A 24483-nucleotide genomic window follows, 5' to 3' on the forward strand; every position below is an offset into this window, starting at 1 on the left:
GATTCCAGAGTTTCAATTTCATATACGTTTTACATGTCACGAAATACTCTTCTTTTGATCTTTTGCAATGAGACAAAAATCATTTCTAGCTTACTGCCTGTACAAAATCAGGTGGCCGGATTTGGCCAGTGGGTTTACTGATGCCTGATACAGATAAAGAACACACACACACACAAACACACACATGGGAAGAAAGCAAATATATCATAATGCTAATAGTTGGTGAATCTGGGCAAAAGGTGTAAGGGGAGTTCTTTGCACTCTTACAAATCTTTCAGAAGTGTGAGATTATTTAAAAATTAAAAGCTAAATTTTAAAAAACGAGACACGGTTTTCCTCTCTGGGGGCTCAGGAAGGAGAGAATGAGGAAACTGTTTAAATCCAGGGGACTGAGCCCTCTGTCAACTGAGGGCCAAAGGAGATAGGCTCAGAGCATTCTTCCATGTTGCTCCTAAGTATTATCTGTTCACTTCATTGCCTTCATTTTTTTCTTATTTTGGGGCTTAACTTTCATATCTAGGAACCTGCTTGGCGGACATGAGAGTTTAGCCTATGGGCCTCATTGCCCATCCCTTTTTCCTCTCTGCTAATACAGTTCTCTACCACCCAAGCAGACAGCCACTTTAAATATGGCCATTGGATTATTGTTTTTAATTTTATGGTCCCCGTACCCTCATATTGTTCTCTCCAGATTGTTGGTATTTGTCTTAGATTACCAGGACTCGAGGAGACTGGTTGTTTCCCTGCATAGGGCAGTACCCAGGGGGAGGTATGCTGTGGCAGTAATGTCGAGAAGATCCTTTGTTCCATTCTCCCTGCCGTGGGGAGCACTGTCTTGTATTTCCTCTGGCCTTGTGGTCCCGAATGGTTATTTCCAGGAGTAAGATATTGAGTGTATTGGAGTGGCTGTGCCTGGGATAAGGAGGGTTGACTTAAAGGGAGGAGGTATGTCTTTTTCTTAATTGTCTTAGCAAGAACTGTCTTCATTGCCAAGATCAGAAACCCAACCCAAACTGGACTAACCAGAAAGGAATTTATTAATTCATATAACTAAGAGTATCAGTGTTGCATTCAGACTTGGTTGGATTCAAGCGCTGAAATGATGCTATAAGAATGCTGTCTCTTACTGTGTCCCAATTCTGTTTTCCTGTTTGGCTTCATTCTTCTTTTTTAAAAATTATTTATTTGGCTGCATCAGGTCTTAGTTGTGGCACATGGGATCTTCAATCTTCTCTGTGACATGGGGATCTTCAGTTGTGGCAGTTGCAGCATGTGGGATCTAGTTTCCTGACCAGGGATCGAACCCTGGTCCCCTGCATTGGGAGCGTGAAGTCTTAGCCAGTGGACCCCCAGGGAAGTTCCCAGCATTCTTAGGCAGGCTTTCCACACTCAACAGCCCCAGGTGTGCCTTCTACCAGAGTAACAAACCCAGGAGAAAGAGGGCATCTCTAAATCAATACTTGTAGGTGAAGTCCCAGAGCTGACTCGCATTGGCTCAGTTTGAGCCATGCATCCACCTATGAACCAGTCAGTTGCCGGGGGGATTGGAGAATACTGATTGGCCAGGCCTGGGTCACATGACCACGGTTGGTATGGGCACTGTTAGCTCTATTCAAACCACCTGGACCAAGAATTGACAAGAGGTGGCTGGCCCCTCAGAGGCATATTTGGTTTCTGTTCCCATCAGAAAAGACAGAACCTGCACAGGAAAAAACAGCAGTTCCTATTTCACTAGTGCTGCCTTCCCCAAATCCAGTCCCAGTTTTATAAGTTAGATCTTTAATAGGTGTACTTGTATCATCTTAACTGTCAAACTGAATTCTATAGTCACAAAGAGCTGACTCATTGGAAAAGACCTTGATGCTGGGAAAGATTGAAGGCAGAAGGAGAAGGGGGCAGCAGATGGTAGCATCACTGAATGAATTTGAGCAAAGCCTGGGAGATCGTGAAGGGCAGGGAAGCCTGGTGTGCTACAGTTCCTGGGGTCGAAAAAACTCAAGTCAGACATGACTTAGCGACTGAACAATAATATACTCCGACACAAGCAGACTGAAAAATAACCCCTTTATGTTTTCCTGCACACCCTGCCTGGGCTCTTCTATCCCTCAGGAAACTCACAGGATCTACAAGCAGAAGCTGGAGGAACTGAATGCACTCCAGACTTCGTGTAGCAGCTCCATCAACAAGCAGAAGATGCGACTGAAGGACCTGAAACTCACGCTCCAGAGGTAGGCGGGCTGCAACTCAGAGGCTCCCCTGGCTTTTAGGGATGGAATCTCAACTCAAAACTGGCTTGAGCCGAGAATGGAAATTTTAATGGAAAAAAACAGAAGTGGCTTCAAGCATCACTGGATCCAGGGGGTCAAAGGGTGTTTTTAGGAATTTGTTTTTTTCCCTCTCAGTTCTGCCTTCCTCTAGATTGGCTTCACTCTCTGGCTGAGATGGTCACTGAGATAGCCACGAGCAGTGCCAGGCTGTTATCTTCTTAGCCTTTCTTCCTACTGGCTTGGCCACCCCAGCAGAATAAGAATTGTCTTTCTGCCCAAGTGCTAGGTGTGAGTCTCATTGGCTGGAACTGGTCATGTGACCATCTGTGAACCAGTCACTGAGACTCGGTTTATATACGACTTGGGGGCTACCCTGGTGACTCAGACGTAAAGAATCTTCCTGCAGTTCAGGAGACCTGGGTTGGGAAAATCTTCTGGAAAAGGAAATGGCAACCCATTCCAGTATTCTTGCCTGGAAAATTTCATGGACATCCGAGCCTGGAAGGCAAGCCCATGGGGTTGCAAAGAGCTGGATACGACTGAGTGATAACACTTTATAAGACTTGGTCCTATGCTCAGTTTATGGACCTGGGGGATGGAATAGCTCTACTTGAACTACTTGGGAGGGGGAAGAGGATGAGGCATAGTTCCCACAGGAAAGTTGTTATGAGAAGTCCTGTCAGGCAGGCAAATAGCAAGTATCCTTCTCTCAGGCAAAGGGAGTTCACCCCACCAGGTCTCTGGTGTAGGGGGTGAGAGGTCCGGCATGCCTGGTGGGGATATACTTGAGCTTACGACCTAGTTCATTTCCTAAGGCCAGGATTACCTGTTCACTTCCTAGTCCCATGTCTTTATGGTTTGGAAAGTGCTGTCATTCCCTGCAAGTGAAGGAGTCCAAGTGAATGCTTTGACCCCCGAGGGAGACAGGAAAACAGGCTCTGAATGCCTTGTCCCTGGTTGCTTAGTTGGGCCTCCATTCCAGTTTATGATTCCTGGGCGATTCTTCCCTTCCCCAGTGGAAAATTTGGGAGATGGTTACTGATTATACCCCTAACCTTGACTGACCATTTCGGACACGGAGGCCCATTAGTCATGTGAAGAGTGTGGATGGTTCCACATAATGACATCACCACTCTTGGAAAAACATATCTCACTGATGGTAGGACTCCAGTCTTTTATCTGTGTAGGGTTTTTCATTCCTGGCACTGTTGATACTTCTTTGTTCCTGTGCATTGTAGGATGTTGGGCAGCATCCCTGGCCTCTACCCATGAGATGCCAGTAGAACTCTCTACTCCTGTCTTGACAACCCAGAATGTTCCCAGACAGTGTCTTCATGGTTTGGGAGAACTCCCATCCCAAGTTTCCCCAGTTGAGAACCATTGGGTTGGAAGGTTGACTCGTGAGCTAGGTTCCCAAGGACCCCTGCTATTCTTCTGAGTATCTATGACTTGTTTTTCTAGTTTTGAAATTAAATCTCACCAAAGAACAACAATCAGACCTTGGTTGGTTGACTGCTAATACTTTCAAAACTCTTTTCCTGTCTGCACTCTCGTAACCTTCAGGTTATTCCTATAGAATAGCATGGAGGGTGGTATTGCCGGCCAATATCCCTGAAGCTAGTACTATGTGTCAAGTATTCTAAATGTTTACACTGCATTTACTTACTGTGTCCTCACAATGATATCATTTACAAGGTAGTTCTGATGTTATCCCTGTTTTTGAGGTATGGAAAAAAAAGCAGAGAGGTTGGTTAAAGGACGTTTCCCAAGGCTGGCAGGGAGCCAGCATCATACCCAGAGAGTACAGCTGGAGAGCTGAGGTTGCCAGAAGCATTGAGATGGAAAGATGGGGGGCAGTGCCTAGAGCTTCTGGTTTCTTCATCCAGTCTGTGTAACGCTTGTCTCACCCCCACACCTCTGACCTCAGGTACAAGCGCCATGCCAGTCGGGAGGAGGCAGAGCTCGTTCAGCAGATGGGCACCAACATCAAGGAGCGGCAGAACGTCTTCTTTGACATGGAGGCCTACTTGCCCAAGAAGAATGGGTAGGAGCTGGGGACCTGCCCTCACACTCCCAACACCGTGTGCAGATGCCCAGGCCTGGAGTACCTGGTCTGCGTGCCTCTGACCTCCCTGCTGGGGGTTGAGGAGGAAACAAGGGCTGGAAAGAGAAGGAAGCTTCCCTACATGACCCTCCATGAACCCAGGAGGGGACCTCAGCCCCTCCGTGTAGCAGTAACATTCCTGGAAGGGCTTTTTCAAGGAACCAGACAAAGGATCTGGTTCCCAGCCTCTGCCATCTGCCTGATGTCACCTGGGGTCAGGAGGAAATGTGTTCTTTCAAGAGAACAAACATCCATTGAGGGCCCCTGTATGCCTGGCATTGTGCAGGGGGGCTCTCTTGACGTCAGTCATTTCACCCTCTACAGCCCGGTGAGTGAGATCCAGGAATCCCTGTTCTAAAGGTTCAGAGAAGTGGCTTTAGGAAGTATCTTGCCCAGGGGGCTCAGACTGGGTTAGGTTGAACCAGGATGTGAACACTGGACATTCTGACTCTAATGTTTGTGTTCTTTCCATTTTCCTCCTTCAGAGAAGTCCCATCTCCTTCCTCAAGTGACATCTCTGCCACCTTGTAAAGAGGGATCCTTATAGCATTGTATCATGACTTGACGTGGGTGGCTAAATGCATGTCCCAGGAAGCACCCTGACTTTCTTCATGGTTTGACCCAGCCCTGAGTCAGAGCCTTCTACCAGAGGCCTTCCTCTTGTCTTCTCCTTTTTGGCTGTATTTGGTTAAAAACTCCATGCTTTGGGTGGTGATAACTTTCTACAGAATGAAACAGCGTGACCTTCTTTTAAAGTCAGATTCACTCTTCCAGCTCCAGTCTCCCTAGTCCTCTGTCCAGCTTACATTAGTTAGGAATCCTTGGAATACAAATAACAGAAAACCCAACTTAAAGTTGCTTAATTAATAATAGGGCATTTATTGACACATTTAACTAAAAAGTCCAGGTGTAGCTCTAGGTAGGACTGCTGCTGCTGCTAAGTCACTTCAGTCGTGTCTGACTCTGTGCGACCCCATAGACAGCAGCCCAACAAGCTCTGCCCTTCCTGGGATTCTCCAGGCAAGAACACTGGAGTGGGTTGCCATTTCCTTCTCTAATGCATGAAAAATGAAAAGTGAAAGTGAAGTCGCTCAGTCGTGGCAGACTCTATGCAACCCCATAGACAGCAGCCTGCCAGGCTCCTCTGTCCATGGGATTTTCCAGGCAAGAGTGCTGGAGTGGGGTGCCATTGCCTTCTCTGTAGGTAGGACTGGATACTGTTAAACTGTGTCCCTATTTATTTATTTATTTTTACTCTGTTTTGCAGTGTGTGAATTTTATTCTCAGGCAGGCTTCCTCCACAAGCTGGCCCCAGCAGCTCTGGGTTTGCATCCTACCTGCTTAGCAAATCCAGCACAGAAAGCCTCTTTGTTCTGTAGGAGTTCTGGGAAAAGTCCTCTTATTGATTCTCATTGGCCTAGATTGCGTTCATGATCACGGTTGACCCAATCAGGAGGTTGCACCACTTTGATTGGGGGAACCTGGGTCATGTGCCTTACCCTAGAGCCTAGGGGCAAAAGTGATTCTCTGAAGGGAAATTATACTGCCCTTCCAGGAGGTAGGGACTATATGCTAGGTGAGAAAAATAGATGGTTTTCTGACACCTCTGCTCTAGGTGCACAAGACTGGAAATCTACCTAGATTTTGCCCATAGCTGGAAGAAGGCTTTTCTGTTCCCTTTTCTCCTCTCAAACTTCTGTGCATCCTTCAAAGCTCAGTTCACATGTTACTACCTCAGTGAAGTCTTTCTAAACCCCTCTCTCCCTCTGTGGAATTAACTTGTCTTCCCCTGAGATCTCCTAACCCTTTATTTTCACCTTTATAATTAGCATGTTAGGGGCTTCCCAGGTGGCTCAGTGGTAAAGAATCCTGCCAGTGCAGGACCAGCAGGAGACACTGGGTTGGAAGGATCCCCTGGAAAAGGAAATGGCTCCCTACTCCAGTATTCTTGCCTGGGAAATCCCACGGGCAGAGAAGCCTTGGGGGGCTACAGTCCATGGGGTTGCAAAGAGTCGGACGTGACTGAGCATGCACGTACATAACATGTTAGAGTACAGGCTGTTGTAACAGAAGCATCATGGCACAGTGGCTCAAACATGCGAGGCTTTTGTCTCTCACACATAACAGTTCAGAGGTGAGTGGGCCAAGAATGTTGGGCTCCTGAGGTCACCTAGGAACTTGGTCCTTGCTGCTTACTTACTACTCACCACTTCTTTAGGAGTTCTTCTCATCTGCATGGCCAACGCTGGGTCACACCATCGCATTCTCAGCAAGCAGGAAAGAGTCAGGCTGTGGAGGGCAATCAGATCCCATTTTACAAAAATGTTTGCCATTTCCTCGTGAAGCCAAACACATACATACCATACGACCCAGAAATTCCACTCCTGGGTGTATATACACTCAGTGGAAATGAGTGCTGAACGTTCACAACAAGGAAGCCAGACATAAAAGGCCACATATCACAGGAGCCTGTTTACACGAAATGTCAAGAATAGACAAATCCACAGAAACAGAAAGTAAATTAGTGGTTGCCAGGGGCTGAAGGAGTGAATGCTAGTGGGTAAGGACTTTCTTCTTGGGGTGTTGAACTTTCATGTTCTGGGATTAGGTGACACTGATGTTTGCACAATGTTGTAAATATACTTGAAGCCATTAAATTGTATAATTTGTTTTTAATGTAAACATTTTTTATGAGCTCACATTATTATTTTATTTATTTTTTAGATGAGGTAGACATAGCAATTTGATATTTCTGTACAGTACAAAATAATCACCACTAAGCTGTATGCTTTATTTTTTATTTTATTTTTTAAAATATTTAGCTGCAAGGGAGGCTGGGAAACATGGTCTGTAAGCCAGCTAAAATGGGGAGAGATGGGTTATCATGATGGTCCTGACAGTTGCCATGTTCTCTAGTTAATCATTTTCATTCTCATATGATGTGAGGACTTTACCGTTGAGCTTAGCACCTTGTTTTCTAATATCTGGTGCTCAGTGCCATGCTTATTGTGCATGCGTGCTCAGTCGCTCAGTCATGTCTGACTCTGTAGCCCAACGCGCTCCTCTGTCCATGGGATTTCCCAGGCAAGAATACTGGAGTAGGTGGCCGTTGCCTCTTCCAGGGGATCTTCCTGACCCAGGGATTGAGCCCACGTTTCCTGTATTGACATCGGGTTCTTGACCACTGGGCCACCGGGGAAGCCCTTGCCATGCTTATTAAGTTTGCATATTTTTGGTTGGGGCCCACTCCTGGGGTTTTTGGCGCGGTGGCCCTCACAGGTCTTTCCTTTCAGGCTCTACTTGAATCTGGTTCTCGGTAATGTGAATGTGACCCTTCTCAGCAACCAGGCCAAGTGAGTATCCCAGGCACCCCTCCACCTGACTTTATGGAATCCTGGCATTTTGCTCTTTCGGCTCGAGAGAGATGGGACCAAGCTAGTTTTTGCATTAAAAAAAAAAATGTTCACAGCTGGGACTCTGGCTTTTGGTCTTTCCGACGGTCTCTTCCTTAGTATGTAGACCACCTGGGGGAGGTTTCCTTCCTTCCTTTCACAGAGTCAGTACGTGGTGTGGACTGGACTGCCAGTTTCCCATGAGAAATGGGCCCCCTGTCGCATTCCACGCCTTATCACACACATTCCTCCTGGGACGTAGGCAGTCCTGGCTACCCCAAATGTATCCCATTTCCAGGGAAAATGGAGCTGTGGCTTTTCCACTACTGTAGGTAGTTGAGGAGGAGACCCTTTCTCAGCTCCCTGCCCATCACGGGCTCAAAACCTTAAACCCAGGAGTCCAGGGACAAAGAAGGCTTTGCACACTGGCCCTCTTTCCCTATCGATCATCACCATTAATTCGAAATCTCTCCCTTAGTTTGATCTAGCAGGCCAGGGATCCGGTGGGGTGATGGGTTATAGTGATGTGACCTTTCCTGGGGGTGTCTATCGCTGCAGATTTGCCTACAAGGATGAGTATGAGAAGTTCAAGCTCTACCTGACCATCATCCTGCTCCTGGGTGCTGTGGCGTGTCGATTTTTCCTTCACTACAGGTGATGGGGTGTGTCGGTGTGTGTGCAGGAGTGAGGGAGGAGGGCCATCAGAGAAGGATCCAGGGTTTCTCTTGCATCTCCTCGTTTGGTGTGATAAGGTATAGGGTAGAGAATGACCATTTCTTATAGGAAATAGTTCTGTCTGCCTTACAGCCATCCAACAAATATCTGCTGAATGGTTGCTAAAGAGGCCTTATAATGTAGTAGTTAAGAAAGAGCCCAGTGTGGTTCATCCATACAATGGAATATTATTTGGCCACAAAAAGGACTGAAGTACTGACACGTGCTATAACATGGATGAAGCCTGAAAACATGGTGCTGAGTGAAAGAGCCCAGAGGCAGAAGGCCACTCACTGTATGCTACCATTCATATAAAATGTCCAGAACAGGCAGACTCTAGAGACAGAAAACAGATCAGTGGTTGCCAGGGGGTGGTGGGGAGGCAAATAGGGAGTGACTGCTAAGGGCCACAGGATTTTTTTTTTTTTTGGAGTGGTGAGAATGTTCTGGAATTAGATAGTGATGATGAATGCACAACTCGGTGAATATACTGAAAACACACTGGCTTGTATCCTTGAAAAGGGTGAATTTTATGGTATGTGAATTGTATCTCAGTTACAGAAGTAAAGGTGGTAGCGGGTAGGATGGGGAGCAAAAAAGAGGAAGGAAGGAAAGAAAAAGAGATAGACCACAGACTTCTTGGGTTTGAATCCTGCCTTCGAGACCTACTGGCTGTCAGATGGGCAGGTTGCCTCTGGGTGCCTGAGTCTCCCTCGCTGTAAAATGAGGGTGACACCAGACCCTGCCTCGCTGGGAGGTTGTGACAGTTGGGTGCATTAACACTGCACGTGGCTGTGCCCAGCGCCTGGCACCCAGTGGCACGGTCGAGAGGGTCAGCTGCTCCATTTGAGTGGGACAAGGGAGGTGAGCCGAAGCCTCAATCCCCCAGGGGGTTTTGTTTCCCCCTGCTCTGGTCCCGGGTTTCCTGCCCTGAGGGAAGGCAGCCAAGCGTGGCTTGGGCATTTGGCCCACGTGTCAAGGGTTTATTTCCTGGCAGGCGCTTGGCTGGGAGTCCAGTTGCTGGGCTGCCCACTTGAGTGTCCAAACAAAGGTTCTTTCAGGCCCTGAGCCTGTTCTTGCCTGCTGCCGTGGGCCGGGGCAGCTTCCCTGGAGGGCAGAGGCTGCTCATGTCAGTCATGCCCACTCACGTGCCCCCAGAAAGGGGGCAGAAGTTCTTGACGTGCAACCAGATTTCCTGGTGCTCGGACTTCTGGGGCCCTCAGAGGACAAACCTGTGGTGTGCGGTTGAGTGCTGAGGCTCACTGAGGGCCTGGCATCACCGTGTCTCCCATCCCTTTCTGTATTCATTCCCTGGGGCTGTCGTAACAAGGCACCACAAGCTGGGTGGCTTAGAACAACAGAAGTGTATTTTCTCATAGTTGTGGAGGCCAGAAATCTGAAATCAAGGTTGGAATCATGGTTGGCAGGACCACTCACTCTAAAGACTAGAGGAGGAGCCTTCCTTGCCTCTCCCAGCCACTGGTAGTGGCTGGCCATCCTTGGCATTCCCTTGCCTTAAGGCTGTTTCACTCTAGTCTGTCGTTATATGGCCCTCTGCCCTGCGGCCCTGTATCTCTCTCCTGGTCTTCTTATAGGGACATAGTCCTTGGGTTTAGGGTCCAGCCTAACCCATTATCTCCTCATCTTCACTAATTATATTTACAAAGACCCTGTTTCCAAATCAAGTCATATTCTGAGGTTCTGGGTGGATTTGAATTTGAGCAGGGGGGAACACTGTTTAGCTGACTACACCTTCAATGGCTTAAAAAAGGCCGAGAGTGGGGAGCTGGATGGGCAGCACATCTCTGAACCTCAGTTTCCTTATCTGTAAAATGGGAAGTTGTTCAGTCGCTAAGTCGTGTCCGACCCTTTGAGACCCTGTGGACTGCAGCACACCAGGCTTCCTTGTCCTTTACTATCTCCTGGAGTTTGCTCAAACTCATGTCCATCGCGTCAGTGATGCCATCCTGCCGGGGTCCAGCCCCAGCTGATCCAGGGTATTCGAAGGAGAGACGGTGTAGGCAAGGGTCAGGAAACAACTGCTTAATGAAACGTTAAGTAAGGATATAAAGAGTAATAGAATGAGGATAGCTCAGTAGGAAAATTCAGTGGAGAAAAGAGGCTGAGTAGCTTGGTTTACGCGGGAGACCAATAAAACTTCAAGACAAGAAGTTTGCACCACTTACGTAGGCCGCAGGCGTCCTTCCGTTCTCCTGAAGGAGAGGAGACACTGAGGCCTCCCCGGTCGGATCTTAGAAGCCCAGGCATAATTAGCAAGCATGGCGGGTTCCGCGCTCCAGATGGAGACTCAGCCAGAATTTGAAAGAGAGAGTGACATGGGGAGACCGAGTTTCGGTGAACAAGGCCCGCACTTTTTTTTCCAAAGTAGTTTTTATACCTTAAGTTGTGCATAGAGGATAATGGGGGAAGGGGTGGAGTCATGCAAGGACAGCAGTTCCTGGTCCTAATCGAAGCCAGGCTTTCAAACTTATCATATGCAAAAGTTCAGGTGAATTACATCATCTTCTGGCCCGGAGGCCTGTTAACATTTTAAGAAACTTATTTTTCTCTAAAGGTGATTATTCCAAAGTCAGGCACCAGCCTCCCAAAAAGCATTGGACAAAGCTGCATTTTACATTTCTATACACCCATTATATCAATCAATACACTGCCAAGGACACAGTAGGTAAGGAGTATGGAGACTTAGCAGCAAACATTGGCCCAACAAGTGAAAAACCCTTCACCAATACAATTTCTAATCAATCTTTTAACTACTCAAAGGAATCTGTGTTTAGGCAGTTTAGAACATCTCCTGCCTCTCACAGTTGGGAGGCTCTGAACAATCACCTGTGGCCGGAAAAACCTATTCAGGCAGGCTAGAGGATTTCCAAAGGAGTTTGTAGGTTGAAACACTGTCACACCCAGGAATTATTAACTGGAGCTGTAAGCTAACTCTTTTTTCAGAGAGAGGTAGTGGGGGACAGCCCCCATAAAGTCAGAGGTGTAGGTGAAAGCACAAAGCAGAAAGTAGGCAGACTCTGGTTTTGGGGGTAGATGCTTGAGAATTTCCAGGGGGACTCCTGAGGCTCGATCCCACCTTTGCGTATGCCGAGCCTCCTTCCTCATGACCTTTGCCACAGGCGGAGTGCCTCACGCTGGCTCCCAGCAGTGATAGAATTCTAGTTGAGCTATTCCAGATCCTGAAAGATGATGCTGTGGAAAGTGCTGCACTCAATATGCAATATGCCAGCTCCCGGCACCATCCAACCATCTCATCCTCTGATGCCCCCTTCTCTGTTTGCCCTCAGTCTTTCCCAGCTCCATTGCTCAACCTCATGTCCATTGAGTCAGTGATGGCATTCAACCATCTCATCCTCTGACACCCCCTTCTCCTCTTGCCCTCAATCTTTCCCAGCATCAGGATGTTTTCCAATGAGTCAGCTCTTCACATCAGGTGGCCAAAGTATTGGAGTTTCAGCATCAGTCCTTCCAATGAATATTCAGGGTTGGTTTCCTTTAGGAGTGACTGGTTTGATCTCAAGGGAGTCTCAAGAGTCTTTACCAGCACCAGAATTCAAAAGCATCAATTCTTCGGTGCTCAGCCTTCTTTATGGTCCAACTCTCACATCTGAACATGACTACTGGAAAAACCATAGCTTTGACTAGACGGACCTTTGTTGGCAAAGTGACGTCTCTGCTTTTTAATACACCGTCTAGGTTTGTCATAGCTTTTCTTCCAAGGAGCAAGCGTCTTTGAATTTCAGAAATGGGAAATAATACTGTCTTTGTTTGGGTTTCCCCAGAAGAAATCCCCCAAGAAAAGCATTTGAGTGCCAATAATTTTTTCAGGAGGTGATCCCAGGAAACACTGGTAGGGGAATGGAAGTGAGACAAGTAGGGTTATCCTGTGGGAACCTGGAGTTCAGTGCTGCTGGGGAGTAGGGGGCAGCAAAGGACGGGCCGCAGTTATTCCCCCTTGAGGGAGTGGGTGGCATTTATCCTCCAACTGCTGTCAGTTTAGAGACGCTTGACTCTCAGAGTATTGCAACCTGTAGCATTTATGCTATAATTGTCTACAAAATTAAAAATGGAACAATGTAAGTGAGCATAATAGATACAATTATCCATTTCCACAGCCAAATTTAGTTATTACCAGCACTCAGGAAGGCACATTTCCGTATATTGAACTTTCAAGGCCCTACTCAAATGCCATCCCTTCTTTGGGGACTTTCTTGTCCTGGTTTGCTGTTCAGCTGTGTGTGTGCCGGGGGTGGAGGTGGGCGGGGGGACAGCTGTCCCTGGTTTCTCATGTCTGTACCCCTCCCTGGGGCTGTTTCTCTATGCCAGGGTGACAGATGAAGTCTTTAACTTCCTGCTCGTATGGTATTACTGCACCCTGACAATTCGGGAGAGCATTCTTATCAGCAACGGCTCGAGGTAACAGGGGCCCAGCTTTGCGGGGCGGTGTGGGGGAGCCAGAGGGAAATCTGTCGTGGAGGTGAGAGCTGCCACCCTCACCTTGCACCCCCTTCCTCCGTGTGGGGTGGGGGTGTTCATGACTGTTGAGAACCAGGGAGGAGGAAAACGGTGTCTGCTGCTGCAGCTTCACTTGCAATGGTCAGTCTCTTGCTTACAAGAAACCCTAACTCAAATAAATGAGTTTAGCACAATAGGAAATTTATTTTCTCACATCAAGGAATGGGTCCATTAGTGCTGAGTTCAGGTAAGGCTTAATCCAGGTGTTCAGACAGTGTCATCAGGACCCAGTTTCTATCTCTCAACCATACCTTCTACTGTGTTCTTTTGGTCTCAGGTTCCAGGTAGGAGCACCCAGCAGCTCCAGGCTCACATCTTCATTTCTAGCATTCCCAGCAAAATAAGGCACATTCCTGTCTCCCAGGAGTCTCACTGGCTCCTGTTGGTACTCACTGATTATCTCTGAGCCAGTCGCTGTGGCCAGAGACTGCACTGCTGTGATTGGCTGGTTGTGAGCCTTGTGCCCACCCCCAGGGCTGTCAACCAGCACCTCAAAGCTGAGTGTCAGGAGAGGAATGGTTCCCTGGAGGAAAGTGAATGGTCACCAGAAGGTTGAATGGATTCTGGTGAGAAAAGTGGAAGGTCCCCGAGAGAGAGATTAGAGTATCAGGACTGAGTTAAGACCCACGACTTGCCACTTGTAGGACCCATTTCCCATAGGTCTGATGCCTTTCGAGGGTGTCCATTTGAACCCCTGCATACCATTCTTGGCCCTGTTTTTCCTGAAACAAAAAGTAACAACCTCTCGACCCTCCCCACTTCCTTCTTCCTGGAGGCTGGTAAGGAACGGCCAGGAGCTGTGTATTTAAGATTGGGGTGTTTGCCAAACCCCCAAATAATTTGCTACCTTCTCACTTCTCTGCCAGTGGTCTCTCATGGCATATCCCTGCCCCGCCGGGCCTTACCCTGACCATAGAGCTGAGAGGTAAGAACCAGGGAAGAACAGCTATTCTTAGGTATGCAGCCCTGTAGCATGTAGCCCTTTAGAAAAGATCAGTGTTTCTCAAACCGCACTCATCCTTTACCATGTCCAGCATCACCTGGATGATAGTTTTTTCACGATTTAAATCCACCGTCTTTTTGTTTCTCTTTTTAATTAAATAAATGTGAATTTATTTTAAAAGGAAACTTTTATTTTACCACCATACGTGGAAAACCAGCATCAATTGCAGGAAAGAGGAAATAGTGTAAAAATAGAATTTCATTTTCATTGTCTAGTTTATTGAAGTCAATGATTCCTGCTTCCTGAAGGCTCTGAGCCTTGCTATCTCTCTTACGTGTGTGTACATGTGTTAAAAGGGAGATGAGCAGATCTCTATGTATGTATGTATGTGTTAATTGCTCAGTCGTGTCCAACTCTTTGTGACTCCATGGACTACAGCCCACCAGGCTCCTCTGTCATGGCATTCTCCAGGCAAGAATACTGGAGTGGGTTGCCATTCCCTTCTCCAGGGAATCTTCCCAATCCAGGGATTGAACCTGGGTCTCCTGCATTGCGGGCAGATTCTTTACCATCTGAGCCACGTGGGAAGCCCAAGAGCAAGGGATTTTGTAAATTAAAGATGTCCTGGCATTTAACCTAGACTGTCTCCCTGACTTAATCAGGAGAATGGAAAGAACAGGACTGATGGCTTCTCACCACGTGATTCAGTATCATCTAGTGTTACACTCAGATACCATCTAAAACTTGATGATACATGCCCCATGCTTTGGGAAACACTGAAGTCGAAAATCCTACCAAATCAATAACATTTGTAGTTTTCCTTAATTTTAGAGATTGTATCTTCCTGCTTTGGGGCATGGTTGGAGGGGACCCAGGGTAGTACATAGTGGAGAAATGGGCCCAGGGCAATGGGCCAAGCTTTCTTGTTACTAATTCTCTTCATGCTCCCCTGGGCTTGGTGTCGGGAGTTTCCTCCTCCTGATGGACTCATATTAAGAATGTTCAGGGGCATGCTACATCTCTAACAGTCACTAGCACTTTAATAAGGGTTACTCTTGTCCCTTTTTTCTTGTATGACAGACTGTGGGTGGGGGGTTCCCTGAGAGAAGGGAACAGGTCTGAGTCGAGGTCCCTATAAGTGTGGAGCACACCCAGAAAACAGGGAAGAGGACTAAAGGGGGAAAGTAGGATTCCAGAGCCACCTCACTTGCCTGACACCTTAGTGGGGCCTTCTCTGGGGCCTCCCTAGGGCTTGTGCTCTGATGGGACAACAGGAAGGGCTGTCACTGAGCTGGTAATGCAAAGCTTTGTGTGTGGTCCAATCTGTCCCCGACCTGCCATTTATTACACATTTATTTTATGTATTTTACATTTTATTTTATTTTGCTGTGCCACGAAGCATGTGGGATCTTAGTTCCTTGACCAGGGATCAAACCTGTGCCCCCTGCAGTGAAAGTGCGGAGTCCTAACCACTGGACCACCAAGAAGTCCGCATTACACTTTCATGAGCAACTTCTAAGTACCAGACACTGAGTAGGGAGGGACTCCAAGATAGCTACCACGTGGAGCCTTTTGGGAGCACTCATAGGGGTTCTTTAGAAGACCATTCATGGCAAGTATGCTTCAGAAAGGTCAAGTTGCTTCAGGAATCACACTCCTCTAGGCCTGCCTCCCCAGTCTGGCCTTCGGCACAGATTCAGATGTGTTGGTGGTGGGGACCGTGGGGTGAGCGGGGTGGGCCTGTACGGATGTCTTATTTTCTGGAATGACTACGGGAGTTGTGGTCAACTTGTGGGAGAGGAAGGCATGGCAGGTGGACCAAAGTTGGGAGATTAAAACTTTGTGACTCGTCCTCAACGTCTGTTGAATAGTTAGCCTCCATCCTCCCCCACTCCTTCTCAGAGCAGATTTTTCTCTTGAGGGTGGGCATGGGAGATGCCCGTGAGGTTTCCCCTCACACTTGGCCCTTATTAGGGAATAGCTAAGAAACCAGTTCAAGAATGCACAGTGAGGAGGAGGCAGGGGTCCAGTTTGAGATGAAGGCTGCATTTCTCTGAAGTGTCCCACAGCCAGCTCTGGAGCTCACAGTGGGTACCCAGTGAGTGCCCCAGAGTCTGTGTAGAAATGAACTGAACCCAAGCTCTGTAGTGAAGGAAGTTCATTGGGGTCATCTTGGTGTTGGAGAGACAGCTGAACCTGAGCCAGATAGACTTCCTGGAGGCTTGCTGCCCAGTTTTGGTCTGATTGAACCTCTTTTATCCTGTTTCCAGTTGCATCCAAGACCTGAATTAGGGGTGTGTTGGGGGGAAGCAAGCTTTGAGAGGTGGGTGTGTAGGGGGAACGCCCACATCATGGCATGGAGCCACCCGTGGTTTGTGTCTGATGTTTCCCATGTGAGATGTAGCTCCATAGCTTAGAGCCATAAGTAAGTCAGCTTCCCTTCCAGACTTTGCAAATGATGGAAAACCACCTGATAGAAGTAAACATGAAAGAGTATTTATTGGAGCATATAAATAGTTCAGGGAGGTCCAGAGCGCTCAAACAATGTTAATTTAACCGGCCTCCTCCTCCCTTTTCCTTTCCTGCTACCTCCTGCCCTGGCTCCCAGCAGCCCAGACCAGCACCCCACAGGGATCAGCAGTCCCAGAGGAAAGAGCATCTTTCCTCTACTGGTCCAGGGGCAGTAGGGTCTTGAGACAGACTTCTAATTGGCCAGGCTCAGGTCACATGCTCATCCCTGAACCAATCACTGTGCTGGAGTGATTTGGCATCTCCATTGGCTGACTCTGGGTCATGTGCTCAGTTATCTTCGCTCCACCACCCAGACTGACTGGGGCGGTGAGGTAGTTCCCCCAAGGAAAGACAAAGGGAGAAGCGGAAGAGGGAGTGATTAACAGACAGACAAAACAGCAGATGTCCTCTGCAGTAGTTCCGGGATAGAATGAATAATGAATCAGAAATCACGTTGCCTTTTCTGGCAAGCCAGCCCACCAGTGCCCAGAACGAATGGGTTTTTGTAAGGGCCTTTCCTAGGATACAGAGGGGTGGGGTGGCAGAGGAGAGAGGGAGCCTTGGTGTAGAAGCCATTCCCTGAGCTGTCCAGATGACCCGAAGCTCAAAGCCAGAGAGAACCAGAGGTTGACTAGTGACTGGTACCTGGATCTTATGCTAAGGTGTCCTGAAGGGAGCTCTCCAGGCACAATCCCCAGATATTAGAACATGCTGTTCGTACTACATTCAGGCTATGCAGTGTGCCGGCCTTCCTAGCGGACCTACTGTCTGCTCATTTAAAAGGCCACAAGCTCCTGCAGGCTTCGTTTCTGGGGCAAAACGGACCCTAGAGATAGACTGCTGAAGGGTGAAGGTCTCTTTCTGGAGCAGTGCAAATGTCCTAAAACTGACTGTGGTCATGTTTGCCCAGCTCTGTGAGTACACTGACTCATATACTTTAAATGGGTGAATGGTATGCTGTCTGACTGACATCACAATAAAACTGTTATATAAATACACACACACACTGGTACGTGCGCAGCACCAGTCCAGAGCCCTGGGGTATGCAGACGGACAACGGGGCTGGCGAATGCACGCTGGGAAAGAGGACATTTTTAGCCTCTCCCAATGCCACTGAGCTGTGTTTATTGGTGGCGTCTGTCAGCGCTGGGCTGTGGGCACAGTGAACTGTGAAATTAGAAGCTGCTGCTTAGCCAGGCTTGCTGCCGAGAGCCTGTGTCTGGCTCCGGCCCTTCCTGGACAGGGAGGGGGTATTTCTCTGGGGACCTTTGGTAGGTAGGACAGAGAACGGGGGCTTGCCAGGCCTCCAGGGCTTGCAGAGACGTGTTGGTTGCTCTTCAAGATGAAGGTCTAAGGATGGGGCCCGTTATCTTTTCGGTCAGAAACCAAGGTTCCTCAGAGACCCTGACAGGCAGGGCAGGGACACGGGGAAGGGAGATTGGGAAGCAGGAAGTGGACAGATGTCCCATCCCATCCCGTGAATTCACGTGGCACCTGTGTCAGTCTCCTGTGCAGTTTGTCCTGGTGGCATCTATACCAGCTGCACTTCCTGGACATCACTTTTTTCATTTCAGCATTTATTGAGTACCTACTGTTTACCAGGTGCTATTAGTGCTAGGAATAAAAAGCCTCCTAAAACCTTGTTTCTCCTCATAACCACTCAAGCATCCACAGGCTATTGCCCAAACACCTAATTTATGACCAGACATTTTTTGTGGCTGTATCGTGTGGCACGTGGGATCTTAGTTCCTGACCAGGGATTAAACCCGAAGTCCTTGCGTTGGAAGTATGGAGTCTTAACCCCTAGGCTGCCAGGGAAGTCTCTTTCATTTATTTTCTTCTTTCTTTCTTTCTCTTCCTTTCTCCTTTCTCCTTCCCTTCCTTCCTTCCTTCCTTCCCAGAACTACTGAAGGGCTTCCCAGATGGCTCAGTGGTAAAGAATCTGCCTGCCATTGCAGGACACACAAGAGATAAGGATTCAGTCCCTGGGTCGGGAAGACCCCCTGGAGAAGGAAATGGCAACCCACTCCAGTACTCTTGCCTGGGAAATCCCATGGACAGAGGAGCCTGGTGGGCTACAGTTCATGGGGTCACAGAGATTCAGACAGGACCAAGTGACTGAGCACACACACACTCATTGAAGGGCTGCGAAGAGAAGAGAGGAGTAAGATGCTGTCCCTACCCTTACAATGTTTATGTCCAGGTTGGAAGGTCTTCAGACAACTCAAATCCACTTATTAGGACAGTGCAAATGAAAGCCTTAACGACACACCGATTTTCACATAATAAGATTGGGAGAAATTTTAAAATTAGGTATTCCGTGTTGGTGAGGGTTTGGGGAACTCGATAGTCTCTACTGCTGATGGGAGGGTAAATTGGGAATTGCTGTTTTGGAAGGTAATTTGAGAAATAACCACGCACGTGCCCTCTGAGCTAGCCATCCTGCATACTTACTTCCTGGTAGCCGCCGTGGAGAAATGGCGTCACGGCACGGGACTTCCACGGGCTGTACGGCAGCATGACGGCTGACTGACAGTTCGGGAATGGCTGAGTCGACTACGGCAGAGCAGGCACATCCTGAGATGCCGTGTCACGTCTAAGAAGTCAGTGGCAGGTCTGTAGATACAGGCCTGGAGTCAAGACAAGGAAGCAAGTCGCAGGATGATTTTAGTTCAAGTCTAAAAAAAAAAATTTTTTTTTTAATTTAATAAAAGGGACTTCTTGGAACTTTCCTGACAAAGACGCCATACTCCCAATGCAGGGGGCCCAGGTTTGGTCCTGGTCAGGGAACTAGATCCCACATGCCACAGCTAAGGTCCAATGCAGTGGAATAAATAAATAAATTTTAAAAGAGGGGACTTCCTTGTGGTCCAGTGGTTAAGACTCTGAGCATGCAATATAGGGGAACAGGGATTTGATCCCTGGTCGGGGAACTAAGGTCCCACATGCTACTTGGCTCGGCCCAAAACAATTTAAAGAAAGAAAAAAAAAAACATCAGCTCATCCCCCAAACCAGCAGATCCTCAGGTGCCTCCATTTGGAGCCCATCTCCCCACTTGGCCCCCTCTCCAGTTATCTCCCAAGAGAGTGTTCTGGAAAGACAAAGGTTAACTGCTTCTCGCACATGGATGCTTCCCGTGTCCCAGTCCCTGGTATCCCAGGGTGCATTTGGCAAAGCAGATTGCTGCCTCCTCATGTTCTGATCACTGAGCTCCTGGAGGAGGCCTGGGGAGGCCAGCAGAGGCCTGAGACACACTCTGGGACCTTGAAGAATAAAGACTGCCTGTGACACTGGAGGGGGGGTGACAGCCAGGCTCCCTGCCCCTCTGTGGAGTGATAGCCCTGAGCCAGGGGAGCGCTGGGTTCTTCTTATTTATTTGGCTGCCCTGGGTCTTAGTTGCAGCCCGTGGGATCTTCAGTCTTCATTTTGCCATGGGGCATCTTTAGTTGCAGCAGGCAAACTCTTAGCTGCACCACGTGGGATCTAGTTCCCTGACCAAGGATCCAACAGGAGCCCCCGGCTTTGGGAGCGAGGAATTGGCCATGGGACCACTAGGGAAGTACCAGAGCTGGATTCTGACCTCGGGGTCCCGGCAGCTTGTGGACTGGATGAGTGAAGTCCAGGGCTGGCGAGGGCCTGCTGTAGACAGAGGAACAGATGAGCCTGGGGCCTGGGGCCCCCAGAGAGCAGCTGTGTCTGGGATGGAGGGAGGCACTTCGTGTACAGTCTGTCGTTCCTCTGCGAATGTGGGGTTAACATAGCTAGCTACAGCTCTGTGTAAACGTGTGCGAGTGTTCTGTGTTTATTCAGCATGCTTGTTGAGCACCTGCTCTAAGCCAGGTGTCACGATACAGATGAACAGACAGTATCTCTGCTCTTTTGAGTGGGGAAGGGGGTTCAGAAACAAATGAGGAAAGAATGATAATTTTAGATAGTGATAAGCACCGTGAAGAAAATGAAGCAGGGTAACGTGATCCAGAGTGGGGCTGTCTAGCTGTTGCAGATAAGGGGGTCAGGGAAGGCCTCTTGGAGGAGGTGACAGTTGGTCCGCAAACTTGAATTTGGACCAGGAGCCAGGCCGGCCAAGATCTTGGAGCAGAGAGAACGGCAAGTATGAAGACCCCATTAGTCTGCTCAGGCTGCCATGACAAAGTATCACAGACTGCGGGACCTAAACAACAGAAATGTATTGTCTCGGTTCTGGAGGCTAGACGTTCAGGATCAGGGTGCTGACAGGTTTCCCCTGGGACCATGCCTTGGTGTGCAGAGGGCCACTGCATCCTCACAGGGCCTTTTCTCCGAGTGCATGCACTCCGCTCCAGTCTCTTCCTCTGCTTGTAAGGACACCGAGCCTATCGTATTAGGGCCCCACCCTTGTGACCTAATTTAACCTTAATTATCTCTTTAAAAGTCCTCTCTCCAAATATAGTCACATTTTAAGGTACTGGGGTTAGAGGTCTTCAACATAGGAATTTGAGGGGAACATCATTCAGCCCATCACAGGCCCTGAGGTAGCCATGGGCTTGGCGGGTTCAAAGAAAAGGCTACCTGGAGCTCCTGAGAGTAGGGGTGAGGAGGGGCAGAGAGGCGGGTCTTGGAGTGCTGGGGAGGTTAGGGAGGTGCCCGAGTGCCTCTCTGGGTCTCTCTGTGATTGTATATCTCATAGGACAGAGGGCAAAAGTCCTGGCTTGGGTACATTTCTTGCTCCAAGAAGCTGTCTCTGGGTTGTAGACCACTCTTCTCCCTCAACACAGGCTGGGAAGCTTGCCTTTCTCTCCCCTCCTGAGCTCTTTTCCTTCTCTTCTCTCAAGAATTAAAGGCTGGTGGGTGTCTCACCACTACGTGTCCACATTCCTGTCCGGAGTGATGCTGACCTGGTGAGTGTCTCCTGCTTGAGCCCAAGACCTCTGCTCACTCTCTGCAGGGAGCCGGTGGATGGGGACTGGCGGTGGGCCCAAGATGCAGGGGATTTGGGGGCTGACTTTTGGGCTGAGAAGTAAAAGTGTGAGCTTTACGAAGGGGCTGCAGGGCCACCCCAAGCCAACTGGGGACTCTTCCAAGGGCCACTGACGGTGGTCACAGGGAGCAGGTCTGGACAGAACAAGCACAGGGACAAGACTGTGACTGATGGAGGGAGGAGGAATGGCTGGGCATTTGGTCTTCGAGATGCCTACCCCAGCTCCCTTGGTTCTAGAATGTAATAAAGCAATGATGTAAATTACCTGGTCCAGCCCCAGGGACATGGTGATAAGGTAGAAACTGGGTTTAAAATCTTTTCTCTCTCTCTCTCTCTCTTTTGGTTGGAACAGAGATAGGACGGAGATGAACAAATGATTTCAGATTGGGGCTTCATCTTTGCTTTTCCTCCACTTCTCTGCAGGCCTAACGGACTAATTTATCAGAAGTTTCGCAATCAGTTTTTAGCGTTCTCCATTTTTCAGAGTGAGTGTCTCTTGCTCAGATTCTGGGGACGGGCACAGTGTGGCTTTCACTGGTGGAGGTTGTGTGAAGAGTGGAGGTTGTGTTTTTCTTGTGTGAAAGGAGTGGAAGGACTGGGGGAGGTCCCTGGTCAGGCAGGGAAGGGTCCCAGAAATCCAGAAGGAGCTGCCCGCCATCTCTCCCCACCACTCCATCAGCTCCATCCTGCCGTCCAGCCCCCAGCCCCTGGAGAGGAATGTCCACCCCCTGGAGCTCCAGTTGCTGCCTTTTTCTACCCTGGTTCAGAATCTGACCAGCTGTGCCCCTCAGGAGCTGCGTGGTGTTGGGAGCATCAACTCTGTTTCTCTTAAAATAGACATTTATGTTCTTTTTCTTATTTAAGAATAGCTCCGGATTTGTACACAATGAGGGGTTAACTCTGAGGAACAGAGATTGGATGGTTAAAGACAGGGAGAGAGTTTTACTTTTTGCCAAGTACCTGTTTGTTCCCCTTGAGTTTTATGCTGAATACATCTTACCTATTCAAAAAAATACAATTTAATTTTTAAATAAAACCCTGCATACAAACATAAGCCAAGAAGGAAAATTATGTATAATTCCATCCTTAGGGTATTAATAGATATATGTCCTTTCAAATATTTTCATTCATAAACACATATACACACCTATAATACTGTATTATGTATAATCTACAAACATAGGATTCTTCCACACAGCTTTTTTTTATAACCTAGTTTCTGTTCTTTTAACAGTTACGATGGGTATTTTTCCATGTCGACACGCAGAATTCTGCTTCCTCGTTTTTTGGGTTCAGACGTGTGGTGTGTGTGGTGTGGTGTGGTGTGGTGTGGCATGGCATGGCGTGGTCTGCCTCCTCGTTTTTTGGGTTCAGACGTGTGTGTGGGTGTGGGTGGGTGTGTGGGTGTGGTGTGGTGCTGTGTGGTGTGCTACGGTGCCTTGTGTGTTGGGGGTGGGAGGAGGTTGTACCCAGGCGCCCCTGGTCTCTGGGCAATGGAGACCTGCCGGCCTGCCTTGGAGGTGTTGCTGGGTCCCTTAGTCCCTGAGCTGGGCGCTGTGCTCCCCCTACAGGCTGTGTCCAGTTCCTGCAATATTATTACCAGAGAGGCTGCCTCTACCGACTGCGGGCCCTGGGGGAGAGGAATCACCTGGACCTCACTGTGGGTGAGTAGCCTGGCCTGGTCAGCGAGATGACAAGCACTGACCCTCTCTGTTCCCCCAGACTTTGCCCCATGTCCGTCACAGGGACCAGGTGCCGGTAAGAGCCTGACAGGACCTGCCACATGCAAAGCCAGGGCTTGCTGGCCTCATCCTAATTGCTTTTTGTAATTCATGGTGGATTCCATTGCAGTTGACAAACGCAAGGCCAGCTGTGTGCCAGGCCCTGGAGGCTAAGTGCCTGTAGCCTATCCTTTTTAAATGTCTATTTTTTTTCCCTATGTTTTATGACATACATAATGTTAGTCTAGTCTAGTGTTTTTACACTTGTGCAATTTATGTGTTCTTAACTTGAACTCATCGGGGTGGGTGCTGCATCAGGAAAACTCAGAGACCCTTCCTTTAAACTTTCAGGGGAAAGTGTTGTTAATAAAAAATCTTCTGTTTTTTGAAGTGGTCATTTCCATTGAATTACTCTGCACAGTAGGCCCTATTTTGTCAAGACTCGATTGAAATGAAGCATGCCAAAGCCAGTTACGAAATGTAAAATCCTGTGCAAATTATGAAAAACCAAAAACCATACTAGTGCTGGTATGCCAGCGTCCTGTAAGAGTGGTCAGCCCACTTGGGTCACAGGGACGTGAGGTGTGAGGGCCACCAGGCCTGGCGGCAGGTATTCCACGTGTTCCCTGGGTTATTTTCCAAGTTAGCACTCACCCACCTGGAGGAGGTCAACCCGCCTGATCGCAGAGTGACGGGCAGGGCCGGGCCACCTCACCCAGGCCCTTCACTCCCTCCTTCCTCTCCACAGAAGGATTTCAGTCTTGGATGTGGCGAGGCCTCACCTTCCTTCTGCCCTTCCTGTTCTGTGGCCATGTGAGTCCCCCTGGAGTTTGTGGGTACCCCCTCTCAGGAATAGAAGGTCCTAAGGCTGCTCTCTCTCTCACCAACCATCTGTGAGCTGGGGCCCTCGGGGTCCTGTGGCTGGGATGACCCCTGGGTCCAGGGAGGCCAAAGGCAGGAGCGGGAATTGGCCCTGGGCACCCGCATGCCCCACCCCAGGCTGGGTGCCCCAGTTTCATTTGAAGGGGGTTGTCAGTGTCTCAAGGGCAGTTTACAGCAGAAGCTGGGGGGCTTGCCCCTGGCCCCTGGGCTTTCCCACCTGGGTCTCAAGGGGACTCAGGTGAGCTGAGCAGTTCCTGCTTCCCCTCTCTAGTTCTGGCAGCTCTACAATGCCGTCACATTGTTTGAGCTCTCCAGCCATGAGGAATGCAGAGAATGGCAGGTATGGTGCTCGCACGTGTGTGTGTGTTATATGTGTGTATGTGTGTCCTGGGGCCACTTGGAAAGAATTCCTTCCCTGCCCCACCCCCTGCTCTGTGGGGACCTGCAGTAGAGAG

General features: G+C 48.8%; 1 protein-coding gene across 3 annotated transcripts in view; it reads left to right on the top strand.

Moving 5' to 3' along the window:
- Positions 1–24483, top strand: part of TMEM120B (transmembrane protein 120B) — a 44819-nt gene that overhangs the window by 18267 nt on the left and 2069 nt on the right. Inside the window, exons 2-11 of one of the 3 annotated variants that reach the window (XM_044930211.2) lie at positions 2110–2228; positions 4195–4311; positions 7665–7724; positions 8322–8417; positions 12825–12914; positions 21223–21345; positions 21849–21910; positions 22997–23089; positions 23895–23959; positions 24300–24368. In XM_044930211.2, coding sequence (XP_044786146.1) covers positions 2110–2228; positions 4195–4311; positions 7665–7724; positions 8322–8417; positions 12825–12914; positions 21223–21345; positions 21849–21910; positions 22997–23089; positions 23895–23959; positions 24300–24368 — 894 coding nt within the window. The remainder of the gene's footprint in view (positions 1–2109; positions 2229–4194; positions 4312–7664; positions 7725–8321; positions 8418–12824; positions 12915–21222; positions 21346–21848; positions 21911–22996; positions 23090–23894; positions 23960–24299; positions 24369–24483) is intronic. The other 2 variants (XM_006047162.4, XM_044930212.2) reach the window with 2 other exon arrangements.

Source organism: Bubalus bubalis, chromosome 17, assembly GCF_019923935.1.
Source record: "Bubalus bubalis isolate 160015118507 breed Murrah chromosome 17, NDDB_SH_1, whole genome shotgun sequence".
In the NCBI taxonomy this organism is placed as follows: domain Eukaryota; kingdom Metazoa; phylum Chordata; class Mammalia; order Artiodactyla; family Bovidae; genus Bubalus; species Bubalus bubalis.